The sequence below is a fragment of the Haemaphysalis longicornis genome, unplaced genomic scaffold (assembly GCF_048455015.1).
Source record: "Haemaphysalis longicornis isolate Haplotype H1 unplaced genomic scaffold, Haemaphysalis longicornis Haplotype H1 scaffold_9, whole genome shotgun sequence".
NCBI classification, from domain to species: domain Eukaryota; kingdom Metazoa; phylum Arthropoda; class Arachnida; order Ixodida; family Ixodidae; genus Haemaphysalis; species Haemaphysalis longicornis.
The window spans coordinates 77,180,688-77,203,848 of NW_027526460.1; the positions used below are offsets into that span (position 1 = coordinate 77,180,688).

Consider the following 23,161-nt stretch of genomic DNA (forward strand, 5'->3'; position numbering starts at 1 on the left):
GGACTAGTTCGATTTTTAAAGGTAAGCATCCCCACGCCTCCGCAAGCACCAATTTATTTTATTACAGAACAAGTTCGATCAAACCACTATTGCGTTTACTTTCTTCTTTCAGCTATCAATTTATGACCCACAATCGTGGGATCCCGGGAAGGGACGAAAAATCTCCACTGTTTCTGCCGGCAGCCATAATATTATAGTCGCGCTGACGTGACCTCTGAATTGAAAACAAATTATTTGTGGGGAAGGGGCGAAAATGACGATTGAAATCGTGGCATCGAAATAGAATTTGCGGCGAAAGGCATATAGGACTGGCTAGAGCGGTAAAAAATAATTGTTATTTGAGCATTAATTAAATCAAAACGCTCGGAGAAAATATCTGGCCATCTCCAGTAACGTCAAACCTGGAATGGGCGAAGCATGCAGTGTATAAGGGTATTCAAAAATTGTAAGTCTCCCTCTTGGGACACGCCTCACGCTTATTGGGCGCCGGAGAAGTGCCGGTGGGAGGAGCAATCGCGCGCTTGCTAAAACAGTGGCTCCCTCTCTTGCGTGGAACCGTATTTAAGCAATTAGCATGCCCCATCTGCCCTAGTTCGGGTAGTGGTGGGGGTCAAATCGACTGCAGTGCAATGCCCGCGCCTTGCCCTGGGGTGTCGTCCTCGGTGATCAACAAGGCAGCTGCACCACGTACGTATGCCTTTTCTTGCTGCGACCGACCACCCGCCCTGATCAGGCATACCGTCGAGACCTGGTGAGTACTTGAGTGTAACGCAAATTATAACCGGTCTACAAACGGCTTCTGCTTGTGCTTGACGATTTCTGAAGCGGACAGGGAGCGTCCACGAATCTTTAAATCGTGTTAGTTTATTTTGAACCGTTTTATCCAGTATACGCTGCTCTTTTAATACGTATTACGTTGTAGCGCGAGGCGTTCGCAAACGAGTTTCCCGGTGTTTTAGTACCGCAACTACATGAGCCGGCTACGACAGGAGACGCCAACCGCCCCGGGTTCTTCGCCCCTAATAAGAACCGAGCAACAATGCCACGCATCCCAAAAAACAAAACTCAAGTTGGATGATGGGGAAAATATATTGAAATGGGGTTTATTGGCAAGGGTTGCTGTGTAGGCGAAAGACGAGGAGGGCACAGGCCGAGCACAGTCCGAGCACAGTCGACGCTTGGAGGAAGCAGAGCGAGAGAGAACCCCGTCGCTCCAGGCGATGGCGGTGCGGCTTCCATATTCGGCTTCTGCTACCGACGACGATAAAGTGGCGCACATCTCCCGCAGGGGATTGGTGACGGTCTTGATTCTTCCGGTGAACGTTGCCAATCTTCTGCATTACAATCACCCCCGGGCGAAAAGGGTAGCCATCCTGGCGACTCACGGCGCTGGCGAAACAAGTGGATCGTAATAGGGTTTGAGACGTTCAACATGCACTGTTTCCCGACCACGGCGTCGGAGATCCTGGGAAGGTGTTAAGGGCTCGACAACATAATTGACTGGGGAAGTCTGTTCGATGACGCGGTAAGGGCCTTGATAGTTTGAGAGGAATTTAGAGGAGAGACCAGGAGTCCGAGTGGGTACCCAGAGCCATACACGAGAATCAGGAACGAAGCTCGGCACGGGCTTGCCATCAGTGTGAGATTTTTGGCGGCCCTGTTCTTCCGTGGTAAAAGAACGAGCAAGTTGCCGGCATTCTTCTGCACGCTTGGCGGCCTCCGAGACCGGAGCACACTCAGATGGATCGGGACGATACGGCAGAATGGTGTCCAACATACACGATGGCTCACGCCCGTATAAAAGGAAAAAATGGAGAGAACCCAGTCGTGACTTGAGTGGCGGTGTTATAAGCGTACGTCACGTATGGAAGCACCAGGTCCCAATTTCTATGATCGGACGCCACGTACTTAGACAACATATCTCCAAGGGTGCGGTTAAAGCGCTCTGTTAGACCGTTTGTCTGCGGGTGGTAAGCTGTGGTCGTGCGATGGATGACATGGCATTCTTTAAGAAGCGCCGAAATGACGTCAGACAGGAAGACACGTCCCCGGTCACTGAGCAGTTCTTTAGGGGCACCGTGACGAAGTATAAATCGACGCAAGAGAAACGAGGCAACGTCACGTGGCGTGGCAGTTGGCAGAGCAGCGGTCTCTGCATACCGTGTTAAGTGGTCAATGGCCACTATAGCCCAGCGGTTTCCGGCGGCTGTGCAAGGTAATGGGCCGTACAAGTCAATGCCAACACGGTCAAATGGCTTGGCCGGGCAAGGCAGCGGTTGCAAAGGACCGCTCAGATGGGGCACCGGCGCCTTTCGTCGTTGGCAGTCTTGGCAGGACCGAACGTATTTGAGCACAAAGCTGTACATCCCACGCCAAAAGTAACGAATGCGCAAACGTTGATAAGTTTTGAGCAGGCCGGCATGACCGCACGTGGGATCGGAATGAAAAGAGGCGCACACATCGGATCGCAAATGTTGAGGGATGACAAGTAACCATTTGCGGCCGTCGGCGTGATAGTTGCGGCGATAAAGCAGCCCATCGCGTACCGCAAAGTGTGATGCTTGCCTACGCAGAGCCCGAGTCGTAGCGGCCCTGGAAGGATCGGATAGGCAGCTGATGAGGGAAGCGATCCAGGGATCCTTCCGTTGCTCGGCTGCCATATCAATAATATTTCAATAATAATAAAGATCCAACCGATTACCCCGCACCTCCACCACTTGAAATGGGGTTTATTGGCAAGGGTTGCTGTGTAGGCGAAAGACGAGGAGGGCACAGGCCGAGCACAGTCCGAGCACAGTCGACGCTTGGAGGAAGCAGAGCGAGAGAGAACCCCGTCGCTCCAGGCGATGGCGGTGCGGCTTCCATATTCGGCTTCTGCTACCGACGACGATAAAGTATCGCACATCTCCCGCAGGGGATTGGTGACGGTCTTGATTCTTCCGGTGAACGTTGCCAATCTTCTGCATTACAATATACACGATCCGAGCACTTCTAGCACGTTAACCTTGCACGAAGAAGTGAAATAAAAGCTGCTGAGAGAGAAGGAGAGAGCTTTAATAGAATCTCACGAAGTTAGCCGAGCTGAGAAGCCCAGCTTGCTACGCCAGACGAATATGGATACAATCATTGATGATTGTGGCGATGATGAAGTCGTTAATGCGCGTGGATGCGTTCAGTAATTTACAGTGTCTGGTAAAGAAAGACCTGTGTTTAGCTGATACGCGGTGAGAGCTTTTGTTGCTCGTAAAGCACGTTTGGGACATGACCACCTACCTAACATGCCACTCTGTTGAATGCCCATGGGACGCAGTCTTAAAGATGCTAACGGCCGCACTCTGCACACTGAATAGAGCCCGTTCACAGAACAGGTGCTGCAGGTTTTAGCACATCTTACTGCGGCTAAAGTTGCGCCGTAGCTCATTGCCACCTGAAAAAGAGTTTTGCGTGTGCGCGTGATTTAACCGCATCCGACGTACTATGTCCTCCCAGGCACAAGACGCTAGGCAGGCCAATAGACTCCACGACGATACACTTAGAGCTCGAGGGCAGCGACATCCCCGCAGTCCCGACAATCTGTTAGCTGGGATCAATGAATAGCACTACATAGAAGGAACGCTAACCGTCAAACGCCTTAACCACTCCACCTCGCGAATCGCATGTGTGGTGATCCAAATCCCAAACCGGCGACAGGGCAGGAAGGAGGATGGAATCGTCAGGTTTGTTTTAACTTGAAGCTGATCACCAGGTTCGAGGCCCTGGAGGTTCGCTGCGTGGTGTTCCTCCCCCATTACTCCCCACTGAAGCCACAATAAAACCAAACCAAACCACGGTATAATGCAGTTTAAGGAGTACAACCAATCGCCAGGCGTTTTTCGTCAGGCGATTACCAAGAAGCTGGAAGCGCTAAGGGTGCAGCACAACAAAGCATGAAAGGCACAGTATTTGCCCTTATCTAACGCGCACTTTGTGCTGAAGGCATCCTTAAAATTTGCGTGCGCGTTACAATCGGGCTCAAAACCGAAATCATCTTTCAATGTCTCCTGTTTTAGTTTTAATGCTAGCAGGAGCTGAATACGCAAGTTTATGAAGCACGAGGAATTTTTTTGCTGCTAAAGTTAGGTGCGTCAAATAAAATGTCTTCTACCATGAACGGGGTGTCATGTATTTTACATCGGATCGGCATCAAATTATTAGATGCGAAGCATGTCATGCTCGGGGCTGTGTCCCTCCCTCCCTCGTTGTCGTTGTCGTTGTCCGCCGTCCGCACTCTACCGCGCATGCGCGTCTCTTCAGCCCCGTCAGCGTTTGGGCTGACGTCAGCGCAGTACACTATAAAAGGAAATAGTTAGGCGGCGCCCGGTTTCGATCCCACGACTCTGGCCGCAGCGGGAGATACGTGGCGCTCTTCCCACTGCGCTACAAACCCAGACGAGAGCATGTGCTACGAACGAGCCTTATGTCCTTCACTCATTCAAACTATGTCAAGAAGCTACTGATACAACATAGGCACGCGAGGCTGAAAGTCAACGGAATCGACGAACTGAAAACTAATTGGAACTTCAGTCGACCCCATGGCTTCTTCGCATACTACTAGGGTTCCCCTACGGGAAGATGGTGTAATTTTTTTTGTTGAATTTTCATCAGCAAACTTACCTGCACGTTACAATCGGGGGCGCGTTAGCATCGTGCAAATAGGGCAATCGACGCCTAACTTATCAGACAGCTGTGTAACGGCTCAAGCAAACTCCAACCGCAATGACTGGACCTGTGGCCGGAGGGCTGACATATATGGCAACGTCTGTGCTCTAATATTCACTATCAGCCTCCACTTGCAGGGGCAGCACGCAGCGGTCTTTCAAATGCTAAGAACTTCAAATTCCCTTGAGAGAAAAGAGAGAGAGAGATAGAGAGTCAGGTGGGGAAGTGGGATGTTCGTAGCTTGGGACATCTTGAAAATAAACCGTTCAAGTTGTAGCTGGTTGGCTCCTTACGAAGGCGTAAGAGGCCAAGTGGGGTGAGGAGAGCAGGCTCACAGGCTGATTTCATAGTTTTGGCGTTGAGTGGAACGGAAAGGTCTTCGGAGGCGTTGCCAAATCACCCCCCTACCCGGCGACCCATATTGCCGCACTCCGACGCTGGCTAGTCAGTGAGCGGAAGCGGTTTGTCCGGTTAGGTAAAATCAAGACATACTGATCAGTTGCAGTTGCGAAACGACCGAGGATTGCTGTACTAGATGGGAGCAGTCTGTCTTGATTTTTACCCAACCGGACAAACCGCTTCCGCTCACTGACTAGCCAGCGTCTATTGATAGTGACGCTGGCTAGTCAGTGAGCGGAAGCGGTTTGTCCGGTTCGGTAAAAGTCAAGACAGACTGCTCCCATCTAGTACAGCAATCCTCGCTGGTGTCGTTTCGCAACTGCAACTGATCAGATCAGTTTGCCTTGATTTTACCCAGCCCGGTAGGGGGGTGATTTGGCAACGCCTCCGAGGACCTTGCCGAGTGGAACTGCTTATATTTTTTTAAGCATGGCGTCACCGAGAATCCGTCGGTGGACATGCGCAAGACAGATCAGACGACGTAGCATTGGGTGCGTGCGTAAAGCATGCGTAGGTGAGTTACAAACAGTGAGAAACGGTTTATCTGTTGCCCACATACACGATTTATTTCCTCCGCATGTACTGCGGGGTCTTCGGACATGCAGCGCCTGCCAGCGCCTGCCTGGAGCTGAGTAAATGGTTAGCCAGACTTGGCCCCGTCGAGGCAGCTGGCGTCCGAGACTGGATACTTGGTTTCGGGTCCGCACAGCAGGTCGTAAACGAAATGGCAGTGCTGCACGTACTTCCGCAGGGCAACTTCGCGCACCGACAGCACGCACTTGTTGCCTGCGAAAAAGAAAGTTGAGTGCCATCTACCCCCTCTTCACATGAACCCACTCCCGCGGCGTCCTCCTCCACGCCATCTACACACCTCCCACTCCGCCACCTGCATGTCCCTAAACCTGCACATTCACAACCTAAAAGTACCCCCAGGCTCCTTCCCTTACCCTACCCCTCCCCCAGTTATGAGCGGGAAGGCATGCTAGCCAGCCCGTACATCGGCGGTTAAGCTTGTCAGAAGGGCACGCTTGCAGCGACCACGCCCAGGGAATTCCAGTCTAGGAAGACCTCCAACCGCCATGGGTTTAAGTTTACTTATTGTTGGGTTTATTCATCTTTCCTGTCGTTCTCCTCCTCTGACGCATAGTTATAAATTGCATGAAGGACTGAGATCTGCACGCCCTGGTTCCGATCATGCTCATTCTGCTACCTCGACTTCATGAGCCACCTAAAATCCTTGATGCCTTAGCTTTCAACAGTGGATTCCAGGACATCGTTTTGGTATTAACAGGCATTGGGGGAAATTATTTCAATGGCTCTGTTGTTCGCATGGATATCTACGTATGCATTTCCTCGAAACTGCACAGCGATACTGCTACACAAGACACGGACATTCGCTGCGCTATTCCAGTTACACCCCTGGGTAATTTTCATGCACCTCCCCAAAATTATCAATGACGTCCGTGTATTACGACGGAAAACGCTATCAACTCGCGGCGTCAGCCGTTGTTGTTACCCTCTGCTGCTTTTATAAAATGATACATCTCTACTCAGGCTCTCCAAATTATTGTTAAAAATGCCCCTACCGACCCCATGGAGCTTGTCTGGACTCCTACCAGTGCAGGGCGGGGGGCAACTAGGCAGCCAACAAAGCAGAACTCACTGTCGGAGCAGGCCAAAACCTCGTCCCCATTACATGGTGTCCGATCGGCCCGGGACCACTTCCTTGGTTCTCTGGAGATAACTTCGCAATATCGCCGTGCCTGCCGCGTATTCTTGCCGTCTCACCCTACCCTCTCTCACTCTGAAGAACGGTTTTGGCGCCTTATTCAAACAAACACTTCGCCCTGTCGCGCCAGACTGCACCTAATGCACACCACCCTGTGTCAATCCCCCAAGCCTTCCCTGGATGGGGCTTGAAGGACACCCTCACATACCACGTGGGCGCGTTGTACATGGGGCGAAGTTCGCTTGCGAATTCGCAGCTGCGGCGCCACTCGTGCACCAAAACGATATATTCTCGTTGCTGTGGCGAATTTGAAATGTTTGGAAGAATCGAACTTCTCTTGTGAGCGCCGCTTAGCATTTAGCAATATGTCGCAGCAGTGAAAACAGGAAAATAAATCGTTTTGGCGCACGGGCGGCGCCGCAACTGCGAATTCGCAGGCGAAATTCGCCCCATGTAGAGAACGGGCTTAAGAGAGATCTCATACACTCACGACCGGGCAATGCGAAGCGGCGCAGGGTAGATCAGTCCAGAAAACGCATAAAAGTACAACGGAACGGGCTGTCTTGATCACCGGCAAGCTCGAACTACTGGTCACCGCCTCCATCAACAACGATTTGCACTATGTTTTTTGTCTCAAAGATGGTTGAAAGTGATGAGTACAAACTGCAGAACAGAAACAAAGCACATCAGTAACATGAACGCAAAATTTGGCAATGGAATTGCGAAACCATAAGGCGAAAGAAGCCAAATTTGTTGCATTTCAGCGAGAAAGAGAAACCGGACATTGAGGCCATGCAGGAAATCCAAACAAAAACCCTTTACTTCAGAGGTTACATACAGTACGCACATAGCCGAAGGCCAGTCCCGCACTGCCATCCTCACATCGAACTGCTTAACGGCGCAACAGCACCTGATCCAACACAGGATCGAACATACGCTTCTTCACTTGACATCCGCGACGAAAAATCTGCACAGCCTCTTCATACTAAACATATCCAGTCCACCCGCCGACAACTTTGAAGACTTGGAAGGATTCCTCCGTTTGGTCCTCAAAGTAACCAAAGGGTGTACAATTCTCTTAGTAGGTGGTTCCAACGCTCCTCACATAGCGTGGGGGATGCTAGAGCACTAATGTAGAGCAAGTCAATAACGTTGCCCGGCAACACCACGTGACCCTGTGGGATTGCATCCAGTAACAGTGTGGCTAGAGACACTACCCCATACCTACCTTTTTCGAGGGGAATGCCCTACATATAGTGGACGAGGTTGGATGAAACACTGGGAAGTGGTCATTATATTATTCAACTAACCGTTGACCGCCACCATAACCAGGCACTTACCTTAGTGGGGAAGGCGAGAATCACAAATTGGCAAGCCTCAAGAGAAGAAGAGTCGGTTGAAGGAGAATACGATCACTTATCTCATCTCAAAGAATGGACCAGCCGATTGGTGGAGAGAACCAAAAAACACACAAAAGGAATTCAGTTAAGAACAGATAGTCCGAACGTGCCCCCCCCCCCCCTTCTTAGACCTTTGGGAGGCGCGCGAAGCTTTACCTGAACGTCGCATTTCCCTGCAAACAAAAGCCGTAAAGTACGCAAATCAATTGGAAAAACAAAATTGGAATCAACTCCGTGACTAATTACAAAGAACCCTGAGCAGTCGGGAACGCGCAGAATTTTGCGGTCACTCATTCCACACAATTCAGAGTCAAAGTGAACGACTAAAAAACGTGGAACGACTAATTCAGAATTTTCCGGGCACAGAGAAATACGTACTCGAAGCCGTAAAGAAGAAATTTTGCGGGGAAAGCACGTCAAAGACCGTCACCACCCGGGCACGGTGGAAACCCCAACCCAGAACTTAATCAGCCATTCACCAGGGCAGACATTGTTGCGGCACTGGCCAAGCTCACGACGAACCCCACCCCGGAAACAAGCAGAACAACAAACAAGGTGTTACAGAACACCAGCTATCTCTAGGGGAAAATAAACTTGATTTGGGAGAGCGACAGACTGCCGGCCATGTGGAAGCACGGAGATGTCACCATGTTTACCGAACCCAACAAACTCTTGATGATATCCCGCCTCAGGCCGGTATCTTAGACTTCGTGCACGAGAATACTGATGGAACACATGGTGCTTGACAGGTTGACTTCTCACATGAAGGAACCAACAGGGAAGAAAATGATTCCCAGGAACCACGTATGGGTTCCACGCCAACTTGTCCACTCTGGGCATCGTCTTACCAACAAAGGAAGGGGTCGTCGACAACCTAAGCACGTCACAAACAAGCGCCATCCCCGCCTTGCACTTCAAAAGGGATTTTGACAACGTGTCGCATGTGACCATACCTGAAATCCTGAGGACTACTCGATGCGCAGAGACAGCCTCTAATTACATCAGGGACTTCCTGCCGCATCGCACGGCAACGGTGGGACTTGGTGGCCTATGGAGCGACATGTTCGAGGTCACCGCAAAGGGCACTCCGCAGGGCTCGGTCATCTCGTCTTTACTCTTTAATTTATCAATGATGCACCTACCTTACCAGCTAAGTGCCATCCCAAGCCTCAGCCATCCCACCTACGCCGACGACGTGACCTTTTGGATTACGAAAGGTCCTGCAGGCATACAACAGGACGCCCTACAGGAAGCGGTGACTGCACGGCAACCTATCTGAAAAGGTGTGGGTTGCAGCTGCGCAGATGGCGCCACAAATGACGGGAACTTGTAGGCCATGTGTTTTTAACGTGGGAGGGCCACCTACCGGCTGCTGAAAAGTACCACCTTTAAAATTGAGAGGCACGCAGTTAGTTTGCCCCAAGCACTTATTTTAAAGGGACACTGAAGTGATATGTAAACATTGCGGGATTACTTGCGAAAATTGTAGTCCGGGGTCCCCAGGCCATGTTACGATCACTCTGGGCGCGTTTACGCGCTTTTATTTAGTATAAAACTTAATTCGAAAATGCTGTCCTCCTCTCTTTACGCTCGCCCATTTTCTGCGGCGTTTTCGTGTGACGTCGAGAGGAGCCGAGCTCGCAATTGGCTGCGCTATCTGCACGGCTCCCCGGCCTTCAGACAGAGTCAGTCGGCCCAGCGTTTCGTCCGCCGGACGCCGACGGGTCGTCGCAATTCGTTCGCTCAGTTGAAACGAAGCCAGGACACGTTTGTGAATGGAAGAATGCGCCTTTCTTTACTTCGTTAGTTTGTACTCTGTATCTAGCTCCAAGTCAAGGTCGCTTCACTCAAGCGCTGCACAAGCGCACATGCGACGCTTCGCTGACTGGTACGCCAGTAGGAAAATATAAGGCCTCTTGAAGGCAGGAGAAGAGTCAGCGAAGTCAATATAGGTACTAAGGAAATAAAATCAACTGATATTTTTACCGTACAGCGTAAAAATAGGGTGCGGGAAGCACTTTTTTGCGCTGGGCGAACAAGCACAGCGGTCAGCAGCACGACTACGCATCTGCGAACGCTTTTCCGTCTACGAAATGCAATTGCTAGACGTGAGCTAGTGTGGAAACTCGGGGGACGCTTACTGCACGAGCACAATACAACAAATAGTCACCTAAGCTGCTTGAAATGCCAAAACTAAATAAAAATGTAAACTTGTTGTACAATATATACCTTATATTACCATGATCGGCGCAGCCCGTCTCGTGGCCGAGTTGTCTAAGGCTACAGGTATGTCGCCGCCGAGTGTTTTGCGAGTCAGAAGTTCGAGTCCCCGTGGGTACGTGTTTTTTTTTTTTTTTTTTGTAAGTTAACTTTTTTGTTTTCTGCCGATGTTTTCTACATTGAGTTCACCTTTGTTTGGGCCGCAACGTTCATGGCTCCACGAACTAGTTCACAGAACGCGCGCAGGCTGGCACTGGCGCGCTAGCGAGTTCTCGTTGGCGTGCTGTCCATAAGCACCGACTGCTTGCGGGCAGTGGGCACAGGCCAGAATAACAGACCCTTGGCCTGGTGCGAACACGCATTTTACGGTACAGGCATGAGTGAGGCAAGCTCCAAATAGGGGGGGGAAAGCGCGTGACATTTGTGCGTCTGCGGGTACGCGGATGGCGTCCATGCACTGCGTAGGCCTCGGCTAGTGAATGCTACGATTCCAAGCCGTCCTGGGAGGCTTATCTTTATGCATTTTTACAGCTGACAACATGGCAGAAGCGCGGTACGATGATTACTGAGTTATTGAGAATGCCCATCCAACAACGCCACAGGTTGTGTTTTACAGAAGCGAAACCGAAACCGAAACTTGTTTGGTTGCTCACCTTGGGCATCGTCCAATCACGGTCCCGCTCCTCCCAACGTCACAGCTTTAGTTGGTGCGGCCGCCGCAAACCGCGCATGGTAGTTTTTCTTCTTTGGCGCTTTGCAAAATAATTACCGATTTGTCAACCGGATAAACGATGAAAAGTGGGCTAATTTGAGCCAGTCTACGCAGTGCAAGCAAAAACGGGAGCTTGACAAATTCACTTCAGTGTCCCTTTAAGTTCAGCGCTAAGGGACCCATTAAGACGATCGAAACCGTCGCCGAGAAAGGTATAGCTCACTTACTACGGAAATTTCATTGTGTGCAAATTACTGGTCGTAATTTTTATCTTGCTTACTCCGCGCTAGAAAGATCCATGCATTATACTCACTTCCATGGCGCTTCATGATCTTGCAGTTGTTGCAGTCCACGAACAGCAAGTCGTACAGCGCCCCTTGAGTAGCTGTGAACAATGTCTAAATTAGTGTTTTTCAATGACATCTGCTGCGTTCTGTTGACAATTTGTGCGTTCATTTTCAGTCGTCCCCGGTGAAGAAACAAAAAAGAAGAATGGGGGGAGGGGGGAGGGCTGAGCAGCCTAAAAACGTGCTTGCGCTGCCACACCTTTAGCCTACAGTTAGCCAAATGTCATATAGTTTTCATTTTCCTTTTCTCGATGCGATAAAGGAAAGAATGATCACTAAAATGCAAGGAGTCCAGAATTAATGCATTTGAGGCGAGACCTTTTGGGCATTTTCTTCCGATCACCAATTTGGAAACCATTTGGAAACTACCAAGTAAAATGAACTAAAATATTCTCGTTCACAGCACTTCGAGTCCGTCATGGGACAACGGCTTCTCAGAGGTAGGGGACAATAGGAGTTAATGAGATGCCTATATCTGTCACACCCCTCCTTCTCCACACTAAGCCATCCCGACCAAAGGAAGCACGTCAAAGACCGTCACCACCCGGGCACGGTGGAAACCCCAACCCAGAACTTAATCAGCCATTCACCAGGGCAGACATTGTTGCGGCACTTACGCCAAGGTTTTTTCCTATCAATATAAATTTGAAAGCTGTCGGTGTCTGGAATACCCCAATAGCTTGAACTAATCGGTTAAAACAAATGAAGCTCAGCATGTGAAAAACATGAACCCCAGGACGTCCAGTGACGAGGGAGGGGGGGGGGATTCATTGCAGTATTGTCCCTCTTCTATACGTAAGCAGCGCCCCTTGTGGATTTCCGCTTTTTTTTCTTCTTCAATGCACCCAATTGAAAATGTCTGCTTTTTTTGTTACTATTCAAATTTTGTAGCTCACCGTAAATTGGGATTCTGAAGAATATTTTGCGGGCTTTAGCAACCTCACTGAAGCCATATATCGTGGCTATTGTCCGGCTTTCTTTCAGATGCAACAATAAACACATTCGAGAGCACTTTTAAAAATTTCAGGAAAGTCAAACCACAATAGACAAGAGGTATTTGCTGCGACGAGTAAATCAAGTAGCGCTGCTCTGCGCTGGAGATAACTATAACTTTCGAAATGCTTCAAGGCACGGAGAAAATAGCGAATGTGTTTATCCGCAGTGTTGATGGGAAACGTAAAAGTTATCTGATGAGCGTACAGTAGTAATATTTGACTTTGGTACTTTGTGGTCATGATAGTTTAGGCACTGTACCAGCTTGTCAAACGCTTTTTGATGACGCTTTCAAAACGTTTGAAGCGTTCCTGGAGACCTTTGTAATATCCATGGCCGGAATCGAACCCAGATACTCGTGCTCAGAAGCACAACGCCTTAGCCACAGGTCCTCCACGACTGGTAAATGTTACCGCATACTGAAGGATTGTGCCGTTCGTAGAACTGGTATTCGGACACTCCGCGACAATCATGCGGCTGTATTACCTGTTCTAGCATTTTGATTTCATCGTGCGCTGTTTTATAAGGCGCTCCTCCTAATTAAGTACCAAATTTTCTGAGCAGTGCTTACCACCGTCAAGCCTTCCTTCGAACATATTCTTGTGGCTCTGTCCCGGAGCTGACTTGAACGTCAGCGTGGCGTTCCTACATGCAAAGAGAACGCACGCTTTACTGTTATGCCGCTGTGTTCGTGGGAAACGCAACTATTGCCAGCATTTGAAAAAGACACACAATAAGCCTAACCCTGGAATCATCGTCATCATCACCAACAACAACAGCATCCTACTTAGAAAAACTGCAGGACGATGCACCTAAGAGAGAGAGATAAAAACTTTTATTGACGCCACCGGCCTAAGGGGCCGCCATGGCTGCCCGAAGGGCCGCCACCACATCTTGTGCTCGGGTGACCAGTGGGCGCTGGGAGTCTTCGTCCGAGCGGCCCAGGGCCTCCGTAGAGTGGTCAGGGGAAGTTATGGTGGGGTGAGGGTCAGAGGGGCAGGCCCACATGAGGTGTTGCACTGTGGACGCCACAATGCGGGCAGAGTGGAGAGGGGTAGGCGGATGGGTAAATGTGATGAAGGAAGGCTCGGTTGGGGAGGGATTCCGTTTGGAGGAGGCGCCAAAGCCGTTCCTCTGAGGGGGTTAGGGATGGGTGAGCCGGGGGCAGCGTGTTGCGGGAGAGGCGGTAGTAATCTGTAACCTCCCTGTAAGTGGTGAGGGAGTCCCTGGCGGAGTAAACTCCTTCACGGGAAGTGGTCTCGTCAGGCGCACGGGTGACGAGTGCTCGTGCCGCCTTATGAGCCCACTCCGCGCCGTCTAGTCCCGTGTGTGCCGGTAACCAGAGGAGCTCCGTAGGATGCTGGGGGGCTGAATTTTGGAGCAGAATTTTGCAGGCTAGCGTGGAGATACAACCGCTAGCAAAATTTTTGATGGCCGTTTTTGAATCACATAATATTAGATCAGGGGGAGGCCGGTGTGCGAGAGCCAGGGCTATGGCCACCTCTTCCGCAACATGTGGAGTTGTGGTGGGAATAGTGCCTCCTGAGGTGCGTAACTGCTAGGGGCCACGGCCCAACGGAGAAGGACCACTGCCGATTTATCCAGGCATTTCTACTGAGCCGCATTACCTACTCCCTCCCATATCTGTCCCTTTCTACCACGGAAGTAGATGGACTCATCCGTAAGGCGTACAGGGCTGCTCTTGGCTTGCCTCCTCACGCATCCACTGCCAAACTATGGGCCACCGGCCCCTACAACTCCTTGGGCGAATTAATTGAAGCGCATCGTACGGGTCAGATACATCGCCTGGCTAAACACACGCCTGGCCAACTCTCACTTAAGAAGGCACAAATACATACTCCTCTTACATCAACCCCCACGGCTCACAATCCGGCCACCCCCCCGTAATATGAACCCTATTCATCATTACGAGCTGCTCGAGGGCGTGCCCTCGTTTCCACTTTCCCCCCCTCGCCGAACACCTTCTACGTAGATGCTGCAGCACACAGGCACATGCACCTAAGAGAAACGACACTGACGCACGTCGGCAGCCGTTTAGATGCCTGACGCCAGAGTGGTCAGCTTTATGCGCGCTATTGCGGCCGACATTGACGGGCGGAGTCGGTCCGAGCGGCGCTTGGCAACCATGACAGCTGTGTTTACTTCTTGACATGGAGGAAGAAAAAGTTAGGTGACGGCGCTACCGAGAAACGTGAAGCCTATATATAAAAAGTAAAATCGAAGTCGGCCCAGGCGTCACTGCACCACGTGACCCCACCGCGCCGCCGCCGCGAGCTCTTCAATTTCGTCTGCTCGAAACTACTCTGCTGCCCGTTGTCGCGAAGCCTGCTATATGTTGGTTTTTTTTTTTCCCACGGCTTTTGTCTTTCGCACATACGCGGCACTCCTGCCCGCACGCGGGCATGAGATCACCGAGCAAACAAATGCAGGAAGGACGGGGAAAAGCTACCGCCAACCAAAAACGAGAGATGCGCCGGAGTCGGAGACCGCCGCCGCCGCCAGCCCACCCGACCATGGAGGTCACGTGCTGGGCCGACTTCGGCGGCTTGAGAAAGAGAAATGGCGGAGAGAGCGGCTTCAACGGACCTGGCCTGCGAAGGCTAGCTGCGTGACGTCATGCCGTCTCCTAACCGTTAAAGACGATAGTCTTTCTTGTGCTACTTAAACCCAGAAATTTTGGTCTGTCTGTCTGTCCGTCTGTCTGTCTGTGACTCGATTCAGGCACCCGGCCAAAGTAAAACAGTCCCTGCGCAATAGTCTTATATAGTCACAGCTAAATGTGCCTGTCTAAGTCCGGTGTAATGTTCATACTTCTCAATATTGTTGAAGAACAACAAGACATTACGCATATATAAGACAACAAATTAATACCGAAGTGATATTTGCAGCGTTCCTTTATAAAAAATCGTACATGCGTGATTTTGGCTAGATTAAATACTTTATCAACTGAAGGAAAAAATATCACTCCGCCGTCGCCTGCTGTCGCCCGCGCCATATAGCTTCTGGCGGCATTTTAAGAAATGAAGTGGCAAGAGTTACAAAAGGTTCCACTAGATAGGTTCCACGTTCTGCTTGGAACGCACGTGGAGTAGGGAAACGCGGTTCTATAAACGTTGAAGTAGGGCGCCTCGATTCACGCGCGTCTTCGCCGTACAGCAGCGTTGGCATCGAGAAACCCGGCCTGGAGCAGTGGAACGCGGTAAATTTCAAATGATTTAGGAAAACCTTTGGCGTGTTTACCTTGGGAGGAGCGCGACGCAAGAGGAACAACATGAGAGGTGAGCGGGAAAGCGAAGGGAAGCATTTACTTGGCAAAAGTCGGTAAAGACTATCGTCTTTTGACGACATTTGCAACGAAAGGAGCAGATACGCGGCCAATTTTTTTCTTCCTCCATGCTTCTTGAGGATTTCGAGCGGGACGCTCTGTCCGGCCAATAACAGGTCGGGGTCATGACGTCACTGTTAAAAGGCACGTAGCAAAGACCTTTTCGTCACTTCTTTTATAGTTTCACCCGATTGCTTTGTGCGCTTGTTTTTGTGCTACGGTCGTTTCGGCGTTTGGCGTCCGAGGTTTGTTTCTATCGACGTAGCTGCTATGCGCGTGGTACGCTGTCGTGGCCGGTTACTTAAACCAAGTAAGGACGAAGTTCGTCACCACTAGTCGTGCTACAAGTATGGTACAAGTCATGCTGCCATCAGCAACAGCGTGCATGAATGCGCTGCAGAGTTCATCCCACGAAGATATGCTGTGCTGCGAATTCAGTGATGTGGAAATGATTGTGTGCATCGGGGCGTTGTGATAGCTGCGAAATGCTGTGATGCGGTACAGGGTAAACGCCGAAATGAGATGTGGTCTAGTGCACTGTGTTGTGGCCTATCTACCGATTGCACGCTTATATCGCTCTTCATGTCCGCTCGCTCGGCGGCTGCGATACTTGCCCGGGCAGCGATTGTTGCAGGCCGCCGTTGCAGGCAACAGGCTTTGCTGCAATGCACTTGTGATGTGCGGGTAAAAGACAGGAGGAAGGTGCTGAAAAGCAATCAGCGCCACAAAAACAACGGACGATAAAAACGGATTAGGCAGGCGTACTTGTCGTCCTTTCTTCTCGTAGGTTGTTTTTGTATCGATAATTTTTTTTATCTTGTTTATATCAAACCAACTCTACCAAGAGCACGTTTTGAAGAGAAAGATGCTTTGTGGGAGCGCTTCAATTTGAGAATATTCGTTTTGGTTTCTCTCAACGTAGATACTATGTGTATGATAATGTTAAGGACCTTGATAATGATAAGGACCTTGGAAGGAGATGGCAACATGTAGGTTGGTATAGAACGGAGTCAGCAGAGCTGCCGGTAGCAGCAACTTGTGTTTCATTCCTACCTTGCAATTGTCTGCGGTGAAGGGAAGCGGACATGCGACGGTCTTGGAGCTTGGCTGCCGCTGGCTTTCGTTATCACTCTTATCGGGAAATGTTCTTCAACCAGGCATTCTGGGGATTTGGCAGATCATGGTAGCACAGTTCCGGGATTCATGAGACATGCTTCTTCCAAAGCGGTACGCAGAAATTTTTAGGCATCGTGTGCAGTGTAATTCATCTACAGACTAATGCACCTAACAGCAGCCACGAAAAAAAAATCGACGTTGCACACTGGCCCAAAGACGGCATAATAAAAGTTTCAAAAAAAAACAGTTTTGCGCGTATATTTAGATTATCGTGGCTGTTGCGCAGATTAGAGAGCAAGTCCTTTATTTTCAGAATATCCAATGCTTCGAGCTGGCCAAATCTAATACATGAAAGTTCTGCACACCCTTCATAAACAAAAGACCCACAATCAAGTCCACGTTAATTCTCCCAGCTATCACCTCAGGCATACAATACAACACACCCCAAAAGTAAGCAAGAACTATGGTGAGCAATCTTTCCTGTACCAGTCAACTGAAATAATAAATAAATTTGGAGGAAAATTAAACTTCGATGCCAGTGAACCCTCCTTTATAAAACAGGTTAAACAAATGTTACTGAAGAAAAACACCTGCAATAATGATATATTATAGATTGATTGAAGTTTATTTTGATTTCTTCCCCTCAAGAAACAAGGGAATAACATTTACAAAGTAAAAGGCATTACGTAACTGTGGTGTAGTTGTGTAATCGTTGAAACTTAATGCGCGTGAATTACTATGTTTGTGTGTACATTTCAATCGTTCTGTGCATTTGAAGACATATTCTTTGCACAATACATAGGAAATGTATTAATGAAAGTGCTTTTCTACTATTGTGCTATTATGATTGTGCTATTACGTTTAAATTTGTTTAAATTTGTGAACATCACTTTTGTTGCTCACTCTGTGAATCGGGTGCCTGAGGGCTGTGTAAGGCCGCATACGCCTTTAGTCTCAGTCTCACCTTGGTTCCGCCAAGAAATTAAAAAGATACCTGTTCGAACGATGTGGTGCAAGCAGGTGAAAGTCGCTTTCTTCGCCGGTAAGCAGTGACCCCACCTCCCACTGTGGCCAGGTAGTCAACTTATCCTTGCACGCGAGTTCTTTTGTTCGCGAGACAAATTAGCAGGCCGCACCAAAAGGAGGGAGGTCGAGCGGCCGTGGTTATACCCTCACCTGAATCTTGATCATCATGCGTGTCACCCTCTAAAATGTCCTTTATCTTTACCTCTCCCTCACATCGAGTAGCAGGCCAGAATCTATACGATCAGGCCAACCTCTCTGTGTTTTCCCTCCATACATTAAAAAAAAAATCTCTCTCTCTCTCTCTCTCTCTCTCTCTCTCTCTCTCTCTCTCTCTCTCTCTCTCTCTCTCTCTCTCTCTCTCTCTCTCTCTCTCTCTCTCTCTCTCTCTCTCTCTCTCTCTCTCTCTCGCTCTCTCTCAATACCAACGAACACGGCACGCCTTCCTACCAGTTTGCCTTCCTAACAGCACGCCTTCCTACTATGACGATGTCACCACTTTTACCACTGACGACGCCGACGACAAAGTAACAAGTGTAAAAACTTAAGAGCACGCTGAAACTCCGCCTGCGCCGTACAAGCGAAGAAACAAATGCAACCAATGAGTGCGAGAGAGGTACCTATACGCACCGCTCGTGCCGCTTGGTGGCCCCGTAGCGGAAGCGGAAGCGAGCCGAGTTGTCCTTCACTTCGGTCAGCTGGGTGTCTGCTAGGCAGCGGTCGTCGTCGCCGAAGTCGCCGTGATCCGTGTTCCGGTACATCACGTGCCACGTCGCCCCTTTGGCGGTGCACTGTGGGCAGCAGGGAACAGAACGCGCACATGAATGCGGCTCGCTCGTAGGTCTCCTCGATTTGACATTTCGGAGGACCACCCAAATCTGCTCCAGCGCAACTGCGGGTTCTTTTTACAGCGAAGACGTATACAGCTGCTCTCAGACGGTAATCGGTGTCCGTCCTTCTACGTGTCCCGTCGACACGAAAAAAAAAATCACCTCTGCAGTTTCTCGTGATTGCAATGTAGCTTCCAATCTAAAGTAAGTATCTTGGAAAAGCCACACAGAAATTGGCCGCTAAGACTGTCGACAATATTACGCCGAGTTCCACCACTGACTCGTCTTAAATGCCTGTTCACGGGGAAGCCGGAAGCGTAACAGATTACTGTCTGATGCCAATACATGCTCATCTAAGGAAGGAGTATCATGGAAGCCATGAAGAATGGAAACTACGAAGACCAACTCCAGGCTGTCCAGCTGGCAATGGCTGTCCTCGAACGCCAACGGCCTGCAAGCGCCGCCTCCACGGAGGTTGTGTGAGCAGGCCTGGCAGGGGCTCAGCTATTGCGACGTACTAGCCGCGTCTTCACAGCAGGCTCTAATAAAGGTTGTTTCTCTCTCTCTCTGGTTACAAAAAAGGTGCTGTAGCTGCAGTTTTAAATTTACTATCCAGAAACAAATTACATCCTAATTAGCCGCTTAGAAGAGTCGAAAATCATGTATAGGTTCGTTCACTTGTCTCAATTATGAAGCTCGCAGTGAAGTTGCAAATATTATGAAATTCCCGTTTGCTGTCTGTATGCACCGCCTTCCACGGGAGGAAACGAATCCAGTTTCATGTTTACCCGCTAGAACAAAACTCAGCTTTCATTCGGCTAATTAACTAGGAAGCATGCTCAATCGCGAATTACAAGCATACGCGTTTTGTTTACAAGCATACGTGCACAAATGCATCGAGTTTGGTAAAACACACCAGCTCCGCTAATGGTCGTCCTTCTTGACAGACCGGAAGGGCTGATATTTTTTAGATGCGAAGCATCTCATGCTCGGGGCTGTGTCCCTCCCTCTCTCGTTGTCGTTGTCCGCCGTCCACACTCCACTGCGCATGCGCGTCTCTTCAGCCCCGTCAGCGTTTGGGCTGACGTCAGCGCAGTCCACTATAAAAAGAAATAGTTAGGCGTCGCCCGGTTTCGATCCCACGACTCTCTGGCCGCAACGGGAGGTACGTGGCGCTCTTCCCACTGTGCTACAAACCCAGACGGCAGCATGTGGTACGAACGCGCCTTATGTCCTTCACTCATTCAAACTACGTCAAGAAGCTACTGATACAACGAAGGCACGCGAAGCTGAACGTCAACGGAAACGACGAACTGAAATCTAATGGGAACTTCAGTCGACCCCATGGCTGCTTCGCATACTACTCAGGGTTCCCCTACGGGAAAATGGTGTAATTTTTTAGCCCCCTCAATGGTTCGCCCATAGAGATCGCCTCTGGACCGACTCATTGATGCTCGAGCACTATAAGGAATGTCCAGATCTCGCTTCCACCCCTGACCCCACCCCTCTCCCGCAAAACAAGGGTCGGCCTAAGAAGTATGCAACTCCTGAGGAAGAAGTGGAGCGCAAACGCAGCCGTGTCGCTGCTCGAGATCATATGAGACGGCTAGGCTTTGCTAAGTTTGGCTCGGTTTTGCAATATTCTTGCTAGGCTAGGCTAAGTATTGAGGGTCGAGGCCAAGTCTAGCAGAATTTTACAACGCTGTTCCGGTCGGTCCCCGCCACTGCCAGCGGATCCCTGGGGGGCAGAAACTAGGTCGACCCCCCGCTCCACTGTTTCTCCATCCTTGCACCACTGGTGCAAGCTGCACCACTGCAAGCTGTAAGCTGCAAGCTGCACCCTTGCACCACTAGTGCAATTCTTTTAATGCTACATGCTTGACTCTATAAATTCCTCCCCGTTGATGCAATCTATTTCTCTACGTCCTTGGCATTCATTTTTCTAAACTCAAATGCTTCCCGCGTGACCCCGTCCCCATGACCGGCGACAGTACCAGAATACCGACAAAGCCGGGTAGGGCTGCCAGCGACTGTCCCGGTAGCACGCTACAAGTTTGCTTTGAAGGAAAGAAAGGGTGGCGCACCTATCTCTTTTACCAACCTTTCTCCTCTGTAATCTCCTCTGTAATCTCCCCCCGCACTGAGTTGTATGCAGGTGAGCCCCCAGATGGGCTCAATAATATCCCCAGTGCACTTCCTTTCCTTTTCACCCAAAACACCATCTCTCTCTCTCAAGTTTGCTTTCGAATAGCAAGACTTCATTCCGCCGTGAAGATACTGTGATATCTTAGCGTCAGAGACCAACTCAGATAAGGTCGAAGAACGTCATCAGCCGCGCGGAGTGCACGCAACGGGTGAGGTTACCATCGTGATGTCCTGGTAAACGCCCAAGTCAGGCCTCTTCGACAGCAACGTCTCGCCGATTGAATCCACCGCCACCGCTGCTCCTCGTCCTAGGTGCGCGCAAAGGACGGCTACCATAACGAGCGACAAAGCCATTTTCAAGGTAATCTTTCGCAACTTTGAAAAAGGCCGGGGAGGCAACAAAACGAAAACCCTTGCAGGTGGATCTCGCAACAAACACCAGCCAGGGGTTTCGGTTGGAAATGCTGGAACCGGCGGCACTTTTATATGCTCCTTTCTCGCCCCTTCCCCCCCCCCCCCCCCCCCCTCCACAAGTGAAATTGGGGTTCGTTAAACTTTGCTCCCGCTACACGACTTCCGCTAAGGCACGTGCCACGTTCTGCCTTGTTCGTCCCTGCTTACAATCGAACCAGTTGCTAATTTTTCTGTTCCTATACGCGGCGTTATATTTGCCGTTTTCGTTAATAAGCTCGTGGCAGATTATTGTTCCTCTTCCGGGCAAACGCACATGCACGCAGTGTGAGGTCGACGAACTGCGGCTTTTAATGCTTTCGACAACTGTTCCGCCAGCGCAACAGCTGACGCAACGTGCGCTTCACAAAATGCAAAACCCCGGGCAGACAGGAAGTTGTTTCCGTAAAAGCTGGTACGGCAATGAGGCGCAGCGTGCCCACGAGCGGCTTCGTCAGATGACACAATTTCCTGCTGCGGTTTCAGTGCTCAATGGTGGTCGGAGAGTGAAGGAGGAGGTGCAAAAAGAGCAACACTGACGTCTAGCAGCGCCTTTTCTATGCCCCATTCACCAGTATTCGGTCAACGACCGAACATTTGAAGCGAACGATTAAGAATCTCCAAGTCAAGCAACTAACTTCATCCTGTCACATTTAGAAGGAAGAAGGCTAGCCGTATGAACTGATGTCTGGGCGCCACCGTGTGGGGGGGACGTCCTCTATTCCGGGATACCCTGGGCTGGCCGAGCCACCCGGGCCCTTTTGACCAGGGTATACGGTGGAAGGAGAGTTTGGAGATGGTCATCCGTGCCACCCGCTGCTCGTATGTGGGTTGGGCATTAGGAGTACGGGACGGGGTTTGTGGACACCCCCATACCAGATGGTATGGGGTACCAGGGTGGGGGCAGTTTTTGCAAGATGCGGGGAAGAAGGGGTGTAAATGGCGTGGAGTGAAGTATTGGGGACGTAAGACCAAAGCTCTTCGATGTAGGCAGTTGCGAAACTCCGCCTCAAATAACGGGCAGCATCTGGACCCCCCCTGCTATGGATCGTGCGTACCGTGGCGCCACTGCGGCCGCCGCATGCACTATCCAAAAACAAATTATTGAAACTGACAATTTAACGTTAAATTTTGTTTTAAAGTAGATAATTCTTTATTTTTGTGCTTTTATAAGTGATTTATTGCTATCTTAACTCCAGTTTTTAGGTGGTGATTGTTTCTGCGTCCGTGCGTCTGCGGGCACTACGGCACATCCATGCTCCGGCACAACATAGGTCAGAACTGAAGTACATTTGGAGTTATCGTTTGGCCTACAGCTCATTGGATGCAAAACTAATCTAGTAGCCGATCAAGCGGCTCTAAATAATCAGTTTCAGCTGGCACAAAGCCGTCGAAGCGACATATTTATTTTTTTGCCGCCAAGACTGAAGAGGACGCGTAGCAGACGACAGTGCGTAAGCAATGGTTGACCCCATGGCCGCATTTTTTACTACTTTTGCTCCGTAATTCGTATGTATATAAAACACTTGCATAGTTCAACACATTGGGCTCCTTTGGAATAACAAATTTACGTAAGCACTAAAATACCATTTTTCGCCCAGGTCGTCAAGCGGCGAAGCAAGTCGTATAGTTTTTTTTTGTCACCAAAATATGGCGCCACTGTAAAACAAGATCCAAAGCAGTGGACCAATCGTAGGGCCACTTTTTGATACATGGGGCCTATGGGAAGTTTCGCAGCTCCCATATCAAGTAA

General features: G+C 50.0%; 1 protein-coding gene across 3 annotated transcripts in view; it reads right to left on the reverse strand.

Moving 5' to 3' along the window:
- Window positions 1–5,642: 5,642 nt before the first annotated feature.
- Window positions 5,643–23,161, reverse strand: part of LOC144151631 (uncharacterized) — a 109,624-nt gene continuing 92,105 nt past the window's right edge. For all 3 annotated transcript variants that reach the window (XM_077682746.1, XM_077682745.1, XM_077682744.1), the window contains exons 2-5: window positions 18,614–18,774; window positions 13,070–13,143; window positions 11,472–11,543; window positions 5,643–5,883 (exon numbers count right to left, since the gene is read on the reverse strand). In XM_077682746.1, coding sequence (XP_077538872.1) covers window positions 5,738–5,883; window positions 11,472–11,543; window positions 13,070–13,143; window positions 18,614–18,744 — 423 coding nt within the window. In that variant the 5' untranslated portion in view covers window positions 18,745–18,774 and the 3' untranslated portion in view covers window positions 5,643–5,737. The remainder of the gene's footprint in view (window positions 5,884–11,471; window positions 11,544–13,069; window positions 13,144–18,613; window positions 18,775–23,161) is intronic.